Source organism: Oryctolagus cuniculus, chromosome 9 (assembly GCF_051225735.1).
Source record: "Oryctolagus cuniculus isolate XC-2025 breed Fujian yellow rabbit chromosome 9, ASM5122573v1, whole genome shotgun sequence".
Taxonomy (NCBI): Eukaryota; Metazoa; Chordata; class Mammalia; order Lagomorpha; family Leporidae; genus Oryctolagus; species Oryctolagus cuniculus.
Genome location: NC_142875.1, coordinates 124,801,637 through 124,822,486, shown reverse-complemented (window position 1 = coordinate 124,822,486; position 20,850 = coordinate 124,801,637). Strand labels below are relative to the sequence as shown.

Here is a 20,850-nt window from a genome sequence, read left to right as displayed (position 1 = left end):
CTGCATGGAAACGAATGGAGTTGTTTATTAGGAAACGTCCAGACCTTCTTTAAAGATGCCTTTCAGATGTCTCTCAGCAGCCAATCGCCTGCCTCTCTGCTGGTCACATGCACCTTCCCCAACACCCGCTCTCACTTGGGTTCTCAAGTAATCAAGTTTTGCATGGGGTAGCAATTTCTATTCACTCTCCAAACGGCCACAAGGCCGAGGCTGGGCCAGGCTGAAGTCTGGAGCCTGGAACTCCATCTGGGGGTTGCCCACCTGGGTGGCAGGAGGCCCAAGCACTTGGGCCATCTGCTGCTGCTTTCCCAGGTTCATTAGCAAGATCGGAAGTGGAGCACCCAGGACCCGAACTGCTGCCCATATAGTTGCCTTTTTGCATGCAACAGCTTAACCTTCTGTGCCTCAGTGCTGGTCCCCAAAATTCCTACTCTGACATTTGAGTTAAGTGTTTGGAAGACTTAAGATAATCTGACACTACTAATATATTTGTAAGATACATAGTTTCAAGCTTCTTGTGACACTAACTCCCCACTGTTCACTGTCACACTATGATCGTATAAACTGAGCTCTAATGAGCACTGTCACTACAGCTAAGAACCAGACTATGTGTGAAGCATGGTACATAGCCTAAAAGCCTGGAAAGGTATTTCTTTTCACTCTTTCTCACACACACACACACACACACACACACACGTAAGTGGATCAATCTTCTGTACACTGGTTAATTCCTCAAATGCCCAAAACAGCCAGGTTGAACCAAGCCAAAGCCAGGAGCGCACTCAGAGTCTCCCACATGGGAGGCAGGGAACGAGTACTTAAGCCATTACCCGCTGCCTCCCAGGAAGCTGGAGAGTAAAGCTGCGACTCCAACCCAGGCACTCCGAGATGATAAGCAGGCTCCCATGCAGAGTTTTAGCCACTGTGCCAAGTGCTCACCCCAAAACAAGCATTCTTATGTCTATTTCACAAATGAAGAAGATGAGGTTCAAACAGCCCAACTCAGATTTCTCGCCCAGCCTCCAAACCCACAAATCCACCTGTCTACCAGACATCTCTTGGATGCACTCAACTTGTCCCAAACTGATACATCTTCTACCCTGAGGCTGTTTCTCTCAGAATGTCTCACCTTCTGGAGTTACACTGCAACCCACAAACCCAAGCCAGAAACTCGAGTCATTACTCACGCCTTTTGCTCCAGTTGGCCCTCAGTCCCTGCAGTCCTGCCTCTGTAAGTGGGTCTCTTCATCTGTGCAGTCGCACTCCTTACTATAGCAGGCTTCACATGCATGCCTTGTGTGGCCTCCACCAAACATGCTTTTCTGTGGGCAATGGTAAAGAGGGAAAGAGTCCAACATGCTGTTCATGGCATTCCGTCAGGGCCTGCTCACCTGGCTCAAGCCAGCGTTGGGCATAGGACCAAAGCCTGGCCAGACTGCATACCACTGCCTGCTAGACACAGGAACAGTCAACGTGAGCCACACTGATGCAGAGGCCCAGTCAACAGTCACAGTGGTGTACATTACTAAAAAACAGACAGGCTGCCTTTCCCGAGACTGCTAGTTAAGGATATGTGCTTGGAGCTTCCGGGCATCACTATGGGGACGGGACCTATCGGGCGGTAAGACCACCGCAGAGGAAAGCAGAGATGAGGGGTGGAAAGAGAGGAGTCAGAGAGACAGGCAGTGTCGAGGATATCAGGACACAACACAAGCAGAAGAAAGCTTTACTGGGTTAAGACCTCGAGATCTTGCGATTCTTTTTTTTTTTTTTTTTTTTTTTTTTTTGGACAGGCAGAGTGGACAGTGAGAGAGAGACAGAAAGGTCTTCCTTTGCTGTTGGTTCACCCTCCAATGGCCTCCGTGGCCGGCGCACCACGCTGCCGATGGCAGGAGCCAGGTACTTATCCTGGTCTCCCATGGTGTGCAGGGCCCAAGCACTTGGGCCATCCTCCACTGCACTCCCTGGCCACAGCAGAGAGCTGGCCTGGAAGAGGGGGCAACCGGGACAGAATCCGGCGCCCCGACCAGGACTAGAACCCGGTGTGCCGGCGCCGCAAGGTGGAGGATTAGCCTAGTGAGCCACGATGCCGGCCCTTGCGATTCTTAGAGCAACAAGCACACCCTGATGAGCAGAGTGGAAAATGTGTACAGTACTGCAGCTCAACAAACCCCTCTGTCCCGTGGCTGGACAGCACGGGATTGCTTCCCTAACTGACGTTTCCACATCGGAAGTAGTAAAGGACACTTCCCAGGGGCTCATTTATTAAGTTAGAAAAGCCACAAACTGGTAATTATCATAAAATATAACTGAATTTCACTCTTCATTATTTACCAAAACATTTAAAAAATACCAGTACACAGCTAAGAACAAGTGAAGTGGCAAAGAGCTGAAAACTGTAAAAGGTATCCCTCAACTTAGGAAGGCAGGGGTGGTGACACACACACACACGACCCACGCTCAAATGCACCCGGAAAGCATGTGCTAGGCTGGACAGGCTTCCCAATTCAGCTCTGACCTGCACCACGTCTGGGAAGCTCCCCAAGCCAATGCTCTCTGTGTGAGCAGGGTCCTCCTTGACTTCCCCTGAAAAGCTTTTCTCGTAGAACACCCACAGCAGAGACGCCGATCTCTTCCAAGCGAGAAAGTCCCGGAGGCCTCTCATAGGCACCATGGACCTAGAAAAATTAATCTATGACTGAAAACAAAGCACTATTAATAAAGGAAAAGTGGCACCTAGTGGCCACTTTGCAGTTTTTCCTTGTGGCTTCTAAGTAATTGCAGAAGCCAGCACTGCTCTACCCATAACACTGTACATGCGAGTCTCCAGTTCTCAAACTCGGGTAGCAGGTACCCCTTAGCTGCAGGATCTGAGGCCGGACACCACGGTCTGCAAGCAGATACTGGCTGATTCATAACCTGTGGGGAGCAACTGAGACTAGACTAAGTCACTGGAAGTAGGACTAATTCTATGCATCTGCTCTCCCACAATATGGTGCTGGGGAAGAGCAAACAACTACGCAGCTGCCTCATCAGTTTGATAAGCTGCAGGAGCTGATCCTGTTCCTGATTGGAGGAGAGCAGCGTGCTCGGCGTGTGGGTAGCAGAGTTGGGATTGGTGGAAGAGGACTATAAAGGAGGAGAGAGACAACATGCACCAGGAACATCTGAGGGAACACCTGTGCAGCCCCCGAGAGAGCCAGCCGGCGGTGTGCCGCTCCTCCGCGGAAGCAGGGAATGTGGCAGGGGGTGCCGCCCTTCCACGGAGGTGGAAGGGTCGGCAGCCAACCCGGGAAGGACCAGCAGCAAACCCGGGGAGGGCCGAGCAGACAAAAGAACAGCGCAGGGTCCTGTGTCGTTCCTCCGCGAATGGGGGAGCGACAATAACCCATGCCCCAGATTCCACAGAGACTCCTCAAAGCCTGCGCTCACAAGTCTAGGCTTTCCTTTAACTCCATTATTTACCAACAGTCTGTATTCTGTACTTGCCTGCTTGTCTTTGTTTCTCAGTGGATTTCTGACGTTAGGGACAACAATAAAGTCTCAACGCACCGCTCAAGCTTAAGTGATTTCAGGTCATCATCATGGAATAAAAAACATACAATCACATTTTAAGTTGAGTGTTTTCAGAAAGGTTTTATATTTGGTACATGGATACAGCCTCATAATTATTTGTACCAAAATCAAAGAATCAAGAAATAATTATTCTTCAAAGACAGTATTTAGAGGTATCCTTATGATAACTAGCTTTGGTCTACTTCAGCAATATCCTCCATTGTGGTGGAATGAGGTGAAAAGGTCATCTCAAGATGGCCACTGAGGTGAAAAGGTCATGCCAAGGTGGCCGCTGACAACAGAAACTGCCTGGCAACAGGCCATGATTGGATGGCTTTGGAAACCACATGACAACAGAGGAAACCACATGACAACAGAGCCTGACTGATGGCAGGCCGTGATTGGTTTCAGAAACTGCCTGGCGACAAGAGCCTGACTGGCAACAGGCTGTGATTGGTTGGGGCATAGACCGCCCCTTGACTGGATTGGCTGGTCTTGGCTATATAAGCTGTTGTACTAACTCAAATAAACGAGTCTGCAGGCTGCTTGCCTCAGGCCTGCTTTCACCCGACTCCCGGGGTCTGTGTGGTGACTCCGCGCCTCTTGCCCCCACCACGCTCCTCCTCTCAGAAACCAATCCACTGCAACATTGTTGAGAAATCAACTGCAACACTCCTAATCTTAATAAAACATTCTAGAGCAACACTGTCCACGAGAAATATAATATGAGCACATGTGCAATTTTAAGGTTTCTAGCAGCTGCATTAAAAAAGTAAAAAGACACAAGTAAAATTCTCATGTTTTATTTATTTCAGAATATCCAAAATATCATAACGCTGCAATCAATATAAAATTGTTAATGTGTGACTTTAGATTCTTACGGAAGACTGGGTCTGAAATGGGATATGTAATGCACATTTGCAACACTTCTCATTTCAAGTGCTCAGTTCCACGTGGCCACAGCAACCACACCAGGTAGCACAGACATAGGGTCTACCCTGAAGCACACCCACAGACCAGAATCATAGAAACAGAGCAGGCGGAAGACTCAGAGAACACACCTCTTTTTGGAAATGAAAAAACTGAGGCACACAGAGTTTAAACAGCCTGCCTGAGGTCATCCAGCTAAGTTTCCAACTCTAAGCAGAGTTTCCGACTCTAGGCAGCCTTCCCAGTCTGCTCCATTATGGGAGCAGGAATTGTTGGGGTTTAAAAAATGAGACGGTTTTTAATGATACTTTTATGAAATACGTATATGCATTAGTTATCATCAAAATTCAAAGAAATTAATTTGTAGGAGAAAGAAGTAAAACCATCTAAGTAAAGGAAATACTGCTACTCCTAACAGCAATCAGTGTGAATAGAACGCATGTGGAAGAAAACACTAGGGAGAATGAAGTCATCACACAACACATCGGTGGGTGGGATTCTGGGTCGCAGAAAATACTAGAGTGGGCTAATAAAGGATCAAACTGTGCACAGAGCGCTCATGTGGCTCCCTGCCCAGTGGCCTACGGACTAACCCTTCGTCTTGCAGAGAAAAACCTGCAACTGTGCCAGGCGGAAATGCCGGCCTCTAGAAACTCGGCCTCTCAAGTCACTCCTCCTGCACACTGGCCTCCCCAGAGGCCAGCCAGCTACAGTGACCCATCCTGCTTGGAGGGTTTCTGTGGTTTGTTCTAAAGCTGCTCTCACATTCTCAAGGGTCAGACTAGAGATGGTGCTGACCCTCCAACATCACCTGGCCACTGTCAGCTCAAGAGGACAAGGTGCCAACCCTGCCTCACTCAGTCATGCAAACTTCTTCTGGAGGAAGCATGCACTTTGGTACTGTCTGTTGGTATGTTTCTCACGAACACGTCTGATGCAGGTTCTGACCTATCAGCCACAGCCTAAACACATAACATGGAGGGTAAAATCACATGTTGTCTGATGAGGGACTCCGGAAGGAACCCAGCAGAAGGGACAGCACCTGCAGAGGAAAATGAGCCAAAACCCCACAGGACTGAACTCCACACCGGAGCCTGTGGGCATCCCATGAGTTTTTTATCCTCTTTCATTTCTGAGGCACAAAAGAAAATCTATGAGAACACACTTGGTAAACTGTCAAGAGCTATTAGAACATAAGGTATTATGACAGTATGATCCTCAAGAAGACAAACAGTATTTAAAACAGTCTTAATTCTTACACTTGATATGAGCCATCGCTGGACTAATTCCTATTTTAGGAAATGTTCTCTCCAGGAACGCACATTTAATCTAGTGGTTAGGATGCCCACACCCCAAATCAGACTACCGGAGTTCAATCGTCAGCTCTGGCTCCTGATTCCAGCTTCCTGCCAATGCAGACCCTGGGAGGCAGCAGACAATGATGCAAGTAATTTGGTTCCTATCACCCATGTAGGAGAACTGGATTGGATTACCAGCCCCTGGCTTTAGCCTGGCCCAGTCCTGGCCACTATGGGCATTTGGGGAGTGAGCCAATGCAAAGTAGCTCTTCTCTGACTCTCAGATAAAAAAAAATTAAAGCAATTGTTAATTATAACAGGAAAATTGATTTTTAAATGATTTCTCATTGCCTCATGATTTAAAAATTGTAGTTACTATATATTTCATTGCTTTTAGTTACAATGACAATTTTAACTGCCTAACAAGCTACATGGCCATGACAGGTTCCTGGGTCAGTTAATCAGTTAACCAGTGAGGCCAGTGCTTCAGCAAGTGCATACCAAGAAACTGATTATACATTAAACATGGAAAATGACACGAATCTGACAGCTAGAAACTGGTATACACACTTTAAACATGGAAAATGACATGAATCCAACGTGTGACTCCACACAAGATAGCCAACCCACCTGGGCCCACTTTGTTCCCTAGGACCAAACAATGGCTAAGCAGGTTTTCAACACTGAAAACCTGTTGTGTCTGTGATCAAAACCTTGAGTGGTGAAAAATCAATCTTTATGCAAAGCTTCATCACCAAGCACTAGAGACTATCTCACTTAAAAATATCTGGCAGTGCTCCACTGAGCACAAATACACTGGCTTTGCACTTGTTAACTGCAAAAATGGAAGAGGATTCACGGCGCTAATGGCTGCAAAATGCACTTTCTCTTTAAATCGCCCAGTGCTCGCTGCTTTCTTAAACCGTGTAAGCCCTGTCCTCAATCAAGAAAATGCCAAAGGGAGATGCTGCCAGCTGCACAAGCCAACTACTAGAACTCTATTATCAATGAATCTCAGACACAAGGAAAATGACAACAAATCACTCCAAAACAAAAACCACACCAAAAACATCAAAATGAAGCCAAAACACTATGTATGTAGTATCTTGGTTAGAAATACTTCAGCAAAAATATGGCAACTAGCGGGTTTTAGGTCATTCCACTAGGTAAAGGGGGTCTTGATAAATTGTGATGACCCTCTGTGGAAGAAAAATCCTATTCTCCACACCTCTCTGAGCATAAGATGCCAATCTTTCAAGTTAGTAGCCCATTAATAAGAGATAAAAATGGTATCAGTACAGTACTGAAGAACAGACAGTGCTTTGTAAATGAAATGCTTTGAAACATTTCTCATTTGGGGGGGTAAAAACCAGATGCTAGAGTGTCCACTGGATGTCACTGAAGTCCCCAGAGTCCCCCAGGCCCCCTTCTGCTTCTAAGTAATTCATGAACGCAGCCACAGTCGTGTCATCATTGTCATACAGAGAATCGAAGTCCAACTGGGCACCATCACCTATTGAATTAAAACACAGCACATAAGAAAGGTGATAAATAAAGTCACATGTTCCACATATTTAGAGGTTAAGGAATGACTGTCATAAAAAACAGCAAAGTAAGGCTAGAGTTTCAAACAATAGAGTTTTTTTTTTTTTAAAGACTTATTGATTTATTTGAAAGGCAGAGTAACTGAGAGGCAGAGGCAGAGAGAAAGAGAGAGAGAGAGAGAGAGGTCCTCCATCCGCTGGTTCACTCCCTTGATGGCTGCAATGGCAGGGGCTGGGCCAATCTGAAGCCAGGAGCCAGGAACTTCTTCAGGGTCTCCCATGTAGATGCAGGGGCCCAAGGAGTTGGGCCATCTTCTACTGCTTTCCCAGGCCAGGAAGCTGGATCAGAAGTGGAGAAGCTGGGACCTGAACTGGTACCCATACAGGATGCCAGCACTGTAGGTGGCAGCTTTACGCATTACGCCACAATGCCAGCTTCAAATCAACAGAGTTTTAAAGGCTAAGTCTATGTCTTAAACTGCAGGAGTCTGACAGATTTTTAAGTGGGTAATCAATTTTTACAAGCTGCTGTCAGATAAACTGCATTTGTTTCATCTGATGCACATAAGTGAGTTAGCATAGGAGTTTTCTAATTGAAAATGACACTGATAAAGGCTACTGATACCTAGACAGCAGGAAGCTAGCGTTTCGGGTGTGTGTGTGTGTGTGTGTGTGCAGTCTGGAAGGAGAAATTTCATTTTAAAAGGCCCCATAAAAAAGTTATATTAAAATTTTAAAGTTAAACATTTAAAATCTTCTTATGTGACAGGCATAACCAGATTTCTGGTTGAAGAATGAAATAAGGAGGAAGCATGGAAACCAGCTTTAGGTCAAAAACAGGAAGAGACTCTGAAACGTTACAAGGATTAAAATGCAGATAAAGATGAACTAGGGAGCAGGTGCTTTGCACAGTGGGTAAGATGCCATACTGGAGGGTCTGGGTTCAAGCTCCAGCTCCGTTCCTGATTCCAGCTTCCTGCTAAGAGGTACACCTGGCAGGCAGCAGGTAATGAAATATGTGCTTGAGTCCCTGCCTGCCATTCCTGTGGGAGACTTGGATTGAGTTCTGGGTTCTTGGCTTTGGCCCAGCCTAGCCCTAGCTACTGTGGGCATTTAGGGTGTGAACTAGTGGATGGCAGATCTCTCTCTCTCTGACTTTCAAATCAAAGAAAAAGATTAACTTCTATGTAGCTTTCTAATTGCAGCAGAATTTGAGATGATCAATGTGCGGTTCACCCCCCAAATGGTCACTAAGGCTGGCACGCTGTGCCAATCCGAAGCCAGGAGCCAGGTGATTCCTCCTGGTCTCCCATGGGGTGCAGGGCCCAAGGACTTGGGCCATCCTCCACTGCACTCCTGGGCCACAGCAGAGCTGGCCTGAAAGAGGAGCAACTGGGACTGAATCCAGTGCCCCAACTGGGACTAGAACCTGGGGTGCCGGCGCCGCAAGGCGGAAGATTAGCCTAATGAGCCGCGGCGCCGGCAGAGATAACATTCTTAATTTTCATTACAGACAAAGGCTTGATGCTCTACTAAATAAAGAGTTTAACAACAACAAAAACCTTAGTGCAGTGGGAATACAGGCAAAGGCCACAAATAATCATCCAATGAAAAGATGACCAGAGAGCAGGATCGGAAGTGGGACTCGAACCAGCGCCCATATGTGATGATGGCACTGCAGGCGGTGGCTTTACCTGCTATGCCACAGAGCCGGCCCCTAGTGTATCATTTTAAACCACTGGTATGCCAAAGATATGCAAAGCCTAACAAAACTATATTTGTGGGGCGAGTGCTGTGGTGTAGAGGGTAAAGCTGTCTCCCGCAATGCTGGGATCCCACATGGGCGCCAGTTTGAGACTCAGCTGCTCCACTTCCAATCCAGCTCTCTGTTGTGACCCGGGAGAGCAGTGGAAGATGGCCCAAGTCCTTGGGGCCCTGCACCCTTGTGGAAGACCTGAATGAAGCTTCAGGGTCCTGTCCTTAGTTCAGCTTAGCTCTGGCCATTGTGGCCATTTGGGTAGTGAACCAGTGGATAGAAGACTCTTCTCTCTCTCTCTCTCTGCTTCTCTCTCTCTCCCTCTTCCTCCCCCCATCTCCCTCTCTCCCCTGCCTCCCAAATGGTCTCCCATTTGGGTGGCAGAAACTAAACTACTTTAGCCATCACCTGCCACCTCCCAGGGTCTGCATCAGCAGGAAGGAGAAGTTGGGAGAGGGGCCAGGGAATGAACCCAGACACTCCCATGTGGCATGTGGGCACCTTCACCTGCAGGCCAAATGCCCAACCTGTTAAGTTTATTTTGGTGCAAAACTTTTGAAATCCATACATAGTTTCATCTTTTTTTTTTTTTTTTTTTTTTTTTTTTGACAGACAGAGTTAGACAGAGAGAGAGACAGAGAGAAAGGTCTTCCTTCCATTGGTTCATCCCCCAAATGGCTGCCATGGCCAGTGTGCCACGCTGATCTGAAGCCAGGAGCCAGGTGCTTCCTCCTAGTCTCCCATGCAGGTGCAGGGCCCAAGGACATGGGCCATCCTCCACTGCCTTTCCAGGCCACATCAGAGAGCTGAACTGGAAGAGGAGCAACCAGGACAGAATCCGGTGCCCCAACCAGGACTAGAACCCCAGGGTGCCGGCGCCGCAGGCAGAGGATTAGCCTAGTGAGCTGCAGCACCGGCCACATAGTTTCATCTTAATACAAATTTTCCAGGAACTCTGTTGTGTGAAGACCCCTTGTATGCATGGTTCTCAAAATCTCTGCATCAAAATAAATTTATCTTTTAATTCCATTTTCCATCAAATTTTTGAAGTACTCTTGGACATTTTAAAATCAAAGTGTATGATTACTGTACGCAGATTTTTGAGTGGGAAAAACTTAGTTTCAAAACTGTTTGCTTCTCTAGAAATCTCCTGGGCTTGAAAATACAGAGATTAAGCACTTTGTGAAAAACTGAAGCAGCTGGCAGGTGCCAAAGGAAACTCACTGAGCAGTGGCTCCTGACTGTGGACAGCAGCCATGTGCCGGTGGTGCCTGGCAGCCTGGAGCCCACTTCCTCCAGGACTCAGCGGACAGAACTCCTTCTCTGACACCTGAGAAGACAGAACAGTAAACAGGTTTCTTCTTGAGTGGGATGAGACCTCTTAGCAGTGAAGGGACGAGGGCCTGCTCCCGGCGCCACCACTCCTGTCAGACGGCACTTACTGAGTGCCACGTGACCAGGACTCCAGGTGTCACTTCACCTCACTCATCCAATGCTGTGAGGGAGCTGCACCACAGTCACAGCCGGGCTCCAAAGACAGCCTGCTGGCCTGACTCCGAAGCTCACATTTTTTTTTAAATGTATTTGTTTGAAAGACAGAGAGACAGAAAAACACACAAAGAGATAACTTCCATCCACTTACTCACTCCCCAAAATGCTCGTAACAGCTGGGGCTGGATCAGGTCAAAGCCAGGAGCCAGGAACTCAACTCTGGGTTTCAAGGGCTAGAGTCATTACCTGCAGGATTGGAAGTGGAGGAGCTGGGACTCGAACCCAGGCACTCTGATATGAGATATGAGCGTCCCAAGTGGTTTCTTAATTCCTATGCCAGCTTCCTCAGTGCTCACATTCCTAATAACTACAACTGAAGACACGCACTAACTCTGTCTTTCAAATACATAAGCAGGCCTTAAAAATCCCTCCATTATAAAAACACATACATAAGGAAAAGTTTTGGATTAAGAAGGCAAAGTTCATGTCCATAAATGTTTGATCGAAGATCTTTCAGTTTTTTAAACGATAACAAAGCTATACCTCATATGAAACTACTTATGGAAAATAGTGTTTAGGAATTCGAATATTTTAGCGAAGTAGCTAAAAGCAGATGTGCTGTTACCAAACTGTTCTTATACTTCTACAGAGCTATACAGCAGACAATCATTTAATACTTAATGTTGCTCATCAAAATAAGAAACCATTTACCCACATCGCCTTATTAAGTTGACATACTTTATCTATAGAATGCCTATAGTAGTATAATGTACACCACTATTTATAACAATGAATTAAATCTGTTTTTCACATATTGCCCTGTACAATCCGGAACACAACAAACATTGACTAAAAGTATGAATAAGTAACAAACAAGAAGACTTACATTGTTGTGTAAAAATATGATATTTCTAATTTCAAATTCCTGTTTGACCCTGGTCAGATGTAACTTCTCTTTTCTCCTGTATTCTCACACCCCTTAGTTTACTAGTTTTTTTTCTGTGCTGTATTAGAATTATGTTGTATTTTAGTCTTCCAGAGCACTAGGTTTTTATATACATAATAATGCATTTATAATAGCTAATATTTATTCCACTGAATTAAATAGTATATAGTACTTATCCTGTGGCTTACATTATTTAAGCATTTTTTTTTCAAAACACAAGGAGTACATCTAATACATTGAGTAGGAACCTATTAAACTAACAACAATAGCAATAGCTACCATTTATTTTAAAAGTACTGTTTTAAGAGTTTTTTGTTTTGGGGGCTGGTGCTGTGATTTAGTGGGTTAACCCACTACCTGTTACACTGGCATCCCATATGGGTGCTGGTTTAAGTTCCGGCTATTCTACTTCTCTTTTTTTTTTTTTTTTTTTTTTTTTTTGACAGGCAGAGTTAGACAGTGAGAGAGACAGAGAGAGAGGTCTTCCTTTTCCGTTGGTTCACCCCCCAATGGCCGCTGCGGCCAGCACACCACCCTGATCTGAAGCCAGGAGCCAGGTGCTTCCTCCTGCTTTCCCATTTGGGTGCAGGGCCCAAGCACTTGGGCCATCCTCCACTGCCTTCCCCGGGCCACAGCAGAGAGCTGGACTGGAAGAGGAGCAACCGGGACAGAATCCAGCACCCCGACCGGGACTAGAACCTGGAGTGCTGGCGCCGCAGGCAGAGGATTAGCCTATTGAGCCGCGGCACCGGGCAACAGCTATTCCTACTTCTATTGCAGCCTCTGCTAATGACTTGGGAAGATGGTCCAGCTCCTTAGACCCCTGTACCCATGTAGGAGACCCAGATGAAGCTCCTGGCTTTGGCCTGGCCCAGCCCTGATCATTGTTGTGTTGGGGAGTGAACCAACAGATGCAAGATACTTCTCTCTCCCTCCCTCCCTGCCTCTGCCTCTGCCTCTCCTTCTCTGTAACTCTTTCAAATAAATAAATAAACCAGTTTTAAAAAAAGGTTTGGCCAGCGCCGCAGCTCACTAGGCTAATCCTCTGCCTGTGGTGCCAGTACCCTGGGTTCTAGTCCCAGTTGGGGCACTGGATTCTGTCCTGGTTCTCCTCTTCCAGTCTAGTTCTCCGCTGTGGCCTGGGAAGGCAGTGGAGGATGGCCCAAGTGCTTCGGCCCTGCACCCGCATGGGAGACCAGGAAGAAGTACCTGGCTCCTGTCTTTGGATCGGCATAGCGTGCCGGCCGTATGTCATCTGGGGGGGTGAACCATCGGAAGGAAGATCCTTCTCTCTGTCTCTCTCTCCCACTGTCTAACTCTGCCTGTCAAAAAAAAAAAAAAAGGTTTTTGGGGGTCAGTGCTGTGGCATAGCAGGTAAAGCTGGCTTTCCACTTCTGGTCCAGCTCTCTGCTATGGCTTGGAAAGCAGCATAAGTTGGCCCAAGTCCTTGGGCCCTCACAACTGCGTGGGAGACTAAAGAGGCTCCTGGCTTCAGACTGGCACATCTCTGGCCATTGTAGCCATCTGGGGAATGAATGGAAGACTTCTCTCTCTGCCTCTGCCTCTCTCTAACTCTGGCTTTCAACTAAATAAATAAATGTTTTTAAAAAAAAGTTTTTGTTTCTGCATTAAATCATTTAACACTCACGCTCCTCCCGTAATCCATGATACTTATCCCCGCTGCACAGACAAGGCAGTTGAGGCACGGAGTGCTAAGTGACAAGCCCAAGGCTGCACAGCAGCAAGCGTAACAGCCACAAGTTGGACAGCGACAGGACGCTTCCAGCAACTTTACTCCTAACCCCAGTCCACACTGCCTCTTAAAAACCACTGGGGAGGGCGGGTCTCTGGTACAGTGGTTAAGATGCTGCCTGGGATGGCCCATCCCTATCAGAGTGCTGGTACCACTTCCGACTCCAGCTTCCTGCTACTTTGCACAAGTACTTGGTCCCTGCCACCCCCGGGAGACCTGGATGGAGTTCCTGCCTTCCGGCTTCAATCTGCCCCAGCCTTTGCACGAGTGAACCAGTGAATGGTAGATCTCTCTCTCTCTCTCTCTCTCTCTCTCTGCCCCCTCCCTCCCTTTCTTCCTCCTTCTCTCTTTCACGTAACTAAACAAATAAATAAAACATTGTGTGGTCAGAAAAAGTTTGTCTATATTTTTTTTATGGGAGGGCTCCTCGAAAGAGATAATCAACAAGGAACGAATTTCACTGCCATCTCTCTCACGACGGTATCGTCCGCAAGTGTACTTACATCCCCACAGTGCACAGCATGTCTCTCTCTCATTGCATCTGCTGGGCTTGAGTCATCAAGGGAGGAAGCAGACTGCAACCTTCGAAAAGGGATGCACAAAACATTTGTTCTGTTCACTCATTTGCAGAAAGCAATTTTCTCCCAAGTACATTACAACCTACTGCGAGGACCTGGAGGCTGCAGATGCTAACGGTTTCCCCCATTAGTCTAACCTGCTGGGTGTCATACGTATTGCTGGCTATGGAGTGCTGAAGTGGAAAAAGGAAGCTCTGAACTCAACCTTCTCATGTAAATCAGGGTATCTGTCAAAAAGAGCACCTCGCAAAAGAAGTGAACACACAACACACTCACGTCACTGACCAGCTCCTCATCAACATACTAAACGACAGACTGAGTAAAGAAGGATTTACTAACATTCTCAAACATAAATAAGTGGGAAAAGCGGGCGCTGGTGCTGCGGCAGAGCGGGTAAAGCTGCCGCCTGCAGCACCACCATCCACTTCTGATCCGGCTCCCTGCAAATGTGCCTGGGAGAGCAGCAGAGGGTGGCCCAGATCCTGGGGCCCGTGCACCCACGTGGGAGACCTGGAGGAAGCTCCTGGCTCCTGGCTTTGGATCCGCCCAGCCTCTGCCTCTACCTCTCTGTAACTTTGCTTCTCAAATCAATAAATCTTTAAAAAAATACAGTTTAAAAAGTGAGTGGTTTTAATTATAAGAGGTCACACCCAGAAATAAAACTGAGAGAACCCACTGCCAAGAAGAGAAAGCTTAAACGTAACTTGGCATGTCTCAGTACAGCCACGAAGGGAGTGGACAAGACACCACAAAGGAAGCAAGTGCAATGGAAGATTGCCGTGGCCTAGGCAGGAACACGCAGACACGAAAGGGCTGCAGGCCTGTCCTGGGATCTTCCCCAGGACAGCCCACATGAACAGAGAAGCTGGCTTTTCATTCCAGTGTTTATGCTCACTCTAGCTTTGTTAAGGCATAACAAATAAAAATTGTACATATTTCTGGTTTTTATAGTATGTGAAATCATTAAATTCAGCTAATTAGCTTACCCACCTCACCTACTTATCATTGTGTGTGTATGTGTGTGCGTGTAGTGAGAACATTGAACTTCTACTTGCTCAGCAAGCTCAAACAGCAGGGTGTTCTCACTATCTGCAGCCACCAGGCTGACCAGTGGATGTCCAGGACTCACTCGCCCCTGCCTAAGGGAATCTCCGCACTTCCCTGCCTACTCCCTGCTGCTGTGAGTGCAACACTGTTACGTTCCACACACAGGTGAGAGCATGCAGTGCCTGTCTTTCTATGCCTGGCTTATTTCACTCAGTGCAATGCCCACCCGGTTCATCTATGTTGTTGCAAAAGCAAAATCCTATTCTTTTTTTATGGCCGAATAACGTGCATTGTGTGTGTGTATGTGTGTTGTGTATCACATTTTATTTATTCATTCACCTGTCGACAAGGCGGTTCACAAGCTACACACATCAGTTACAAAAGACAAACACATGTGATTCCATCCCCATGAAGTGCTTGGAGCAGAGTGATTAAAACAGAAAACAATGCTGGTGGCCAGGGACAGGGAATGGGCGATAGGGACAGTTTCAGTTTTTCAACATGAAGAATGTGCTGGAGACGCATGGTGATGACGGCTGAACAACAGTGTAAATGTCCTCAAAGCTACTGAAGTGTACATGGAATAATGGTTATATGGCCAATTCTACCACATACACTGTTATAATGATTAAAAATGTAAAATGCAGGGCTGGTACTGTGGTGTAGCAGGCTACGCTGCCACCTGTAATGCTGGCATCCAAGATGGTTGTCGTTTGAGTCCTGGCTGTTCCAATTCCCATCCAGCTCCCTGCTAATGTGCCTGGGAAAGCAGCAGGACACGACCCAAGTCCTTGGTCCCCTGCACCCACATGGGAAACCCAGATGAAGCTCCTGCCTTTGGCCTGGCCCAGCCCTGGCCGTTATGGCCATTCAGGAAGTGAACCCGTAGAAGGACAAGCTCTCTCTAACTCCGACTTAGAAATAAATAAATAAAGCTTAAAAAAAAAAAAAAAAAGCAGATGCACTTCCAGATACATGGATGATATTTTTTCACTGTCTAGGTCAATGAGCTATACAATCTTAACACTGGAGTGACACTTGGATCCTATTATGATTAGATTTCCTATAGGATTAGATTTCAAAACCGTACAAGCCACACATCTTGTAAAGAAATTTAGCATCAAAGCACATGATGGTTCACATATACATGTCTGGATGTTTTATAATACTTGGAAGTACTTAAAGTACATAGTGCACAGTAAATATCCAATAAATATTTGCCCAGTAAAATAAATTAGGCAGACAGAATGTATATGACAAATAGCTTATCAGTGACTGTTTTTCAACTTAAAACTTTTAAAAAGTTAAACATTAAAAACTCAAACTACACAAAAAATTAGAAAGGCAAGGCCATTACGACACTGCTTGGGATGCCCACATCCCACAGTGGAAGTGCCTGGGTTTGAGTCCTGACTCTGCTTCCACTCCCAGCTTCCGCTACTGTACACCCTGGGAGGCAGCAGGTGGCGGCTCAAGTACTTGGTCTGTGCCCCCATGTGGGAGACCCAGACTGAGTTCCTGGCTCCTTGCTTTGACTTGGATCAGCCATGGCTGTTGTAGGCATGTGGAGAGCGAATCAGCAGATACAAACTGTCTCTGTCTCTCCACCTTTCAAACACAATAATAAAATGAAAAAGAAAAGATAAAGCAAAAGTTATCTACTCTGCTACATTTCGTGTCCCCTAATATTTAGTAGCAAATATGAAAGTTAAGTGGACTGCTCAAACTTTGTTTTGTTACATCTTAGCCTGAGGAGTCACAGATCCCTTCTTCTTAATTCCCAAATCCAAAACACCATGAAAGGTAAGAATTTATCCTTAACTCACTTGGCAGCAAAATTTGAGTTACTCTGAACTCAGCAAAACTTCACCACTGTATGAGGCTATTTTTTTAGTCAGACTTTATCCTATTTACTATAAAAATCTGCATCCTTCACTTTGGAAACATTTTTAAGTTCTATTATAGAAATTTTCAAGCAGATATGAAAGTAGAGTATAATGAAATCCCATATACCCATTAAGTAGTTTCAACATCCATGAACTCTTTCCCAGTTCTGTTTAAGGTATATCCCTCCCCAAACTCAACTTGTCTCTTACCTCTACTGGATTATTTTAAAGCATATCTGTGACATTTTACCACTTAATTAATAAACACCTCTCAATAAAGAAACACTGGTGCAATTTTATGAGTCACTGCCATGATGCACCTGTTCTCGGGAGGTGTTAAAAAAACTGACCTCCGGGGGCCTGTGTTGTGGCATAGAAGAGGTTAAGCTGCTGCCTGCTATGCCAGCATCCCATATGGGCACTGGTTTGAGTCCCAACTGCTCCACTTCAATCCAGCTCCCTGTAAATGCCCTGGTAAAGCAGCAGAAGATGATGGCCCAAGTTCTTGGGCCCTGCACCCATGTGGGAGACCTTGAGGAAGCTCCTGGCTCCTGGCTTTGACCTGGTCTAGCCCTGACCATTACACCCATTTGGGAAGTGAACCAGCAGATGGGATGGAAGATCTCTCTCTCACTCTCTGTCTCTCCCTCTTTAACTCTGCCTGTCAAATAAATAAATAAAAATCTTTTTTTAAAAAAATAAATGTTTTTAAAAAGATATTTTTATTTATTTATTTGACAGGTAGAGTTACAGACAGTGAGAGAGAGGGACAAATAGAAAGGTCTTCCTTCCACTGGTTCACTCTTCAAATGGCCAAAACGGCTGGAGCTACACCGATCCGAAGCCAGGAGCCAGGTGCTTCTTCCTGGTCTCCTATGTGGGTGCAGGACCCAAGCACTTGGGCCATCCTCCACTGTCTTCCGGGGCCACAGCACAGAGCTGGAATGGAAGAAGAGCAACCGGGACAGAACTGATGCCCCTATAGGGACTAGAACCCGGGGTGCCGGCACCGCAGTTGGAGGAATAGCCAAGTAAGCTGTGGCACCGGCCTCAGCATATGTATTTTTTTTTTTTTTTTTGACAGGCAGAGTGGACAGTGAGAGAGAGAGAGACAGAGAGAAAGGTCTTCCTTTGCCGTTGGTTCACCCTCCAATGGCTGCCGCGGCCGGCATGCTGCGGCCGGCGCACCGCGCTGATCCGATGGCAGGATCCAGGAGCCAGGTGCTTTTCCTGGTCTCCCATGGGATGCAGGGCCCAAGCACCTGGGCCATCCTCCACTGCACTCCCTGGCCACAGCAGAGAGCTGGCCTGGAAGAGGGGCAACCGGGACAGAATCCAGCGCCCCGACCGGGACTAGAACCCAGTGTGCCGGCGCCGCTAGGCGGAGGATTAGCCTAGTGAGCCGCGGCGCCAGCCAGCATATGTATTTTTAAATATTAATGAAGAAAGCTTTTAGACTCTTGGTCATTTGTATTTTTTCCTGTTCATGTCAACTATCTAACTTTTTAAAATACTAAGTTAAAAATTTTTGTTTTTTAAAGATTTATTTTATTTATTTGAAAGGCAGAGTTACAGAGAGGGAGAAGAGGGAGAGGGAGAAAGAGAAATCTTCCAGCCACTGGTTCATTCCCTAAATGGCTGCAATGGCTAGGGCTGGGCCAGGCCAAAGCCAGGAGCCTGGGACTCCACCCAGGTCTCCCATTTGAGTGGCAGGGGCCCATGCACTTGGGCCATCTTCTGTTGCCTTCCCAGGTGCATTAGCAGGGAGCTAGATGGGAGGAAGAGCAGCTGGGACTCTAAGCAGCACTTACATGGGATGCCAGCATCACAGGGATTGGCTTAACCAGATCTACCATAATGCTGGCCCCTAAAAATTATTTATACTATTCTTTACACTATACATTTACACTTTACCCTATTCATTATGCTATAAAACTATACATTTACACTTCTCATTATGCTATAGAGTTATTTCATCATATAAAACACAAACTTTTACACAGTTTGTAAATTATTTTTAACTTTATTGTAATGGTATCATTATGACTAAGTTTTGAATTTTTACGTACTTAAGCTCTTACACTTTTTTCTGAATTAATTCTGGTTCAGTGGGATGTTTAAGAGGGACTTTACAAACTGAGATGATAAAAAAATCCGTATGAGTTCTTGAAATATTTTTACAGTTTTACTTTGAAGTCTGGTTTATCTGGAACTAATTTTAGTATAAAGAATAAAGCTGGGCATGACAGCTTTATTTTTTTCAAATGGTTATATAGTTATTACAGGGTCCTTTGCTATTAAACTCATTTCCATTTAACTGATTCAAAATGACATTTTTCCCATGGTGTAAATTTTCATACACACCGGTATCTACTTTGAAATCTAGTTTTTTACACTGATCCGTTTGTGGGTTACACCAAAATGTTTTAGTGATGCATCTTTATAACAACTTTTCATATTTGGCAGGTTTAGTCTCACTCTATACTTTTATTTTTCAGACATTTTCTGGATACTTTATTATGCTTAGTATCCTTTGTCAGATTCCAAAACACAAGTGCATAGTGCTATTTTGATTGGATTCATACTGAATTCACAGATTAGTTTAAGGAACTCTGAAATCTTTACAACACTAAGTCTTTACCACTGAAATAGAGCTTATTTCAATGAAGTTTTTCAAGTCATTTTTATGCCCAAGGGTAGATTTTAAAGCTTATTCTAAAAACAAAAGTCTGGACAACTCTCAGACAATTTATCTATATCTTTAACATTCCCCTTTTCTGTTGCTGTGGTGACGATGCTCCCCGCTCTGTTCTATCAGGTACCTGGTTATCATCTGCATGTAGGAAAACCACTAATTCCGCACAATGGTTTTGTAAATAGGGTAACATTTTGCCTGTGAAAATATCTGCAATGACGCATTACCTGTGCACACCCAGATCTTCATTTGCAGTATCTGTCCCAATGCTACAAGCACCAGGGACTGTTCCTGGAGACCTTCCAGGCACACCAACACCAGACTGTCGGCAGGATTCTAAGGAGGAACAAAAGGAAAAACCCAAATGAGGGCTTAAAATATAGGGAGATAATTTTGATTAATAACCTTTTTCCAATTCAAATAATTTCCTGGTTCTCTCTTTCAAAGAAATAAATAGGGGTGGCTGTGCAATGAAGTGGGTTAAGCCACAGCTTGGGATGCCCGTGTCCCACATCAGAATGACTGGTTCAAGGCTGTGCTTCTGATACAGTTTCCTGCTGATGAGCCTGGGAGGCAGCTGACGACGGCTCATGTACTTGAGTTCCTGAACCCTTGTGGGAGAGCACCCTGAACTGCTGCCTTCTGGCTTTGGCCTGGCCTAGCCCTGGATGTTGACAGGAATCTAGAAAGTGAACCAGTAGATGAAAGATCTCTCTTTCTCTCCCTGACGCCTTTCCCTCTCTGTCATTCTACTTTTCAAATAAACAAATAAATTTTAAAAATAGGAAGATCAGAGGCATCATAAAGTGCTAGAGAACATTTATCCTTGCATTAGGAACATACACAGGATGCTGATGAAGTCATGTGAATTAAATGTGCACAAAGTCAGAGGCAGCACAGTTACCACCTGAGTGCACTTCCTTCCCACTTTAATCCCCACACCAGAGTCAGGGCAATGCGACATTTTGCTTCAATTTTTATTTAAATACATAAATTTAAAGTATTTAATAAATAATAAATTTAGATCGTTTTTAAATAAAAAATAAATTATTTATTTTCATTTTGTTTGAATGGCAGTGAGACAGAGAGAAAGATATCTTCCATTTGCTGGTTCATTCTTTTTTTTTTTTTAAGATCTACTTATTTATTTGAAAGTCAGAGTTACACACAGAGAGGAAAGGCAGAGAGACAGAGAGATCTTCCATTCGCTGGTTCACTTCCCAGTTAGCTGCAATGGCTGGAGCTGTGACAATCTGAAGCCAGGAGCCAGGAGCTTCTTCCTGGTCTTTCATGCAGGTGCAGGGGCCCAAGGACTTGGGCCATCTTCTATTGCTTTCCCAGGCCATGGCAGAGAGCTGGATAGGAAGTAGA

At 45.6% G+C, this 20,850-nt stretch overlaps 1 protein-coding gene across 3 annotated transcripts in view; it reads right to left on the bottom strand.

The window, feature by feature from the left end:
* Positions 1-4,342: 4,342 nt before the first annotated feature.
* The window catches only part of BMAL2 (basic helix-loop-helix ARNT like 2), a 29,892-nt gene continuing 13,384 nt past the window's right edge, over positions 4,343-20,850 (bottom strand). For all 3 annotated transcript variants that reach the window (XM_089304750.1, XM_089304752.1, XM_089304751.1), the window contains 4 exons: positions 19,707-19,815; positions 13,777-13,855; positions 10,308-10,413; positions 4,343-7,296 (listed from right to left, as the gene is read on the bottom strand). In XM_089304750.1, the coding sequence (XP_089160876.1) occupies positions 7,160-7,296; positions 10,308-10,413; positions 13,777-13,855; positions 19,707-19,815 (431 nt within the window). In that variant the 3' untranslated portion in view covers positions 4,343-7,159. The remainder of the gene's footprint in view (positions 7,297-10,307; positions 10,414-13,776; positions 13,856-19,706; positions 19,816-20,850) is intronic.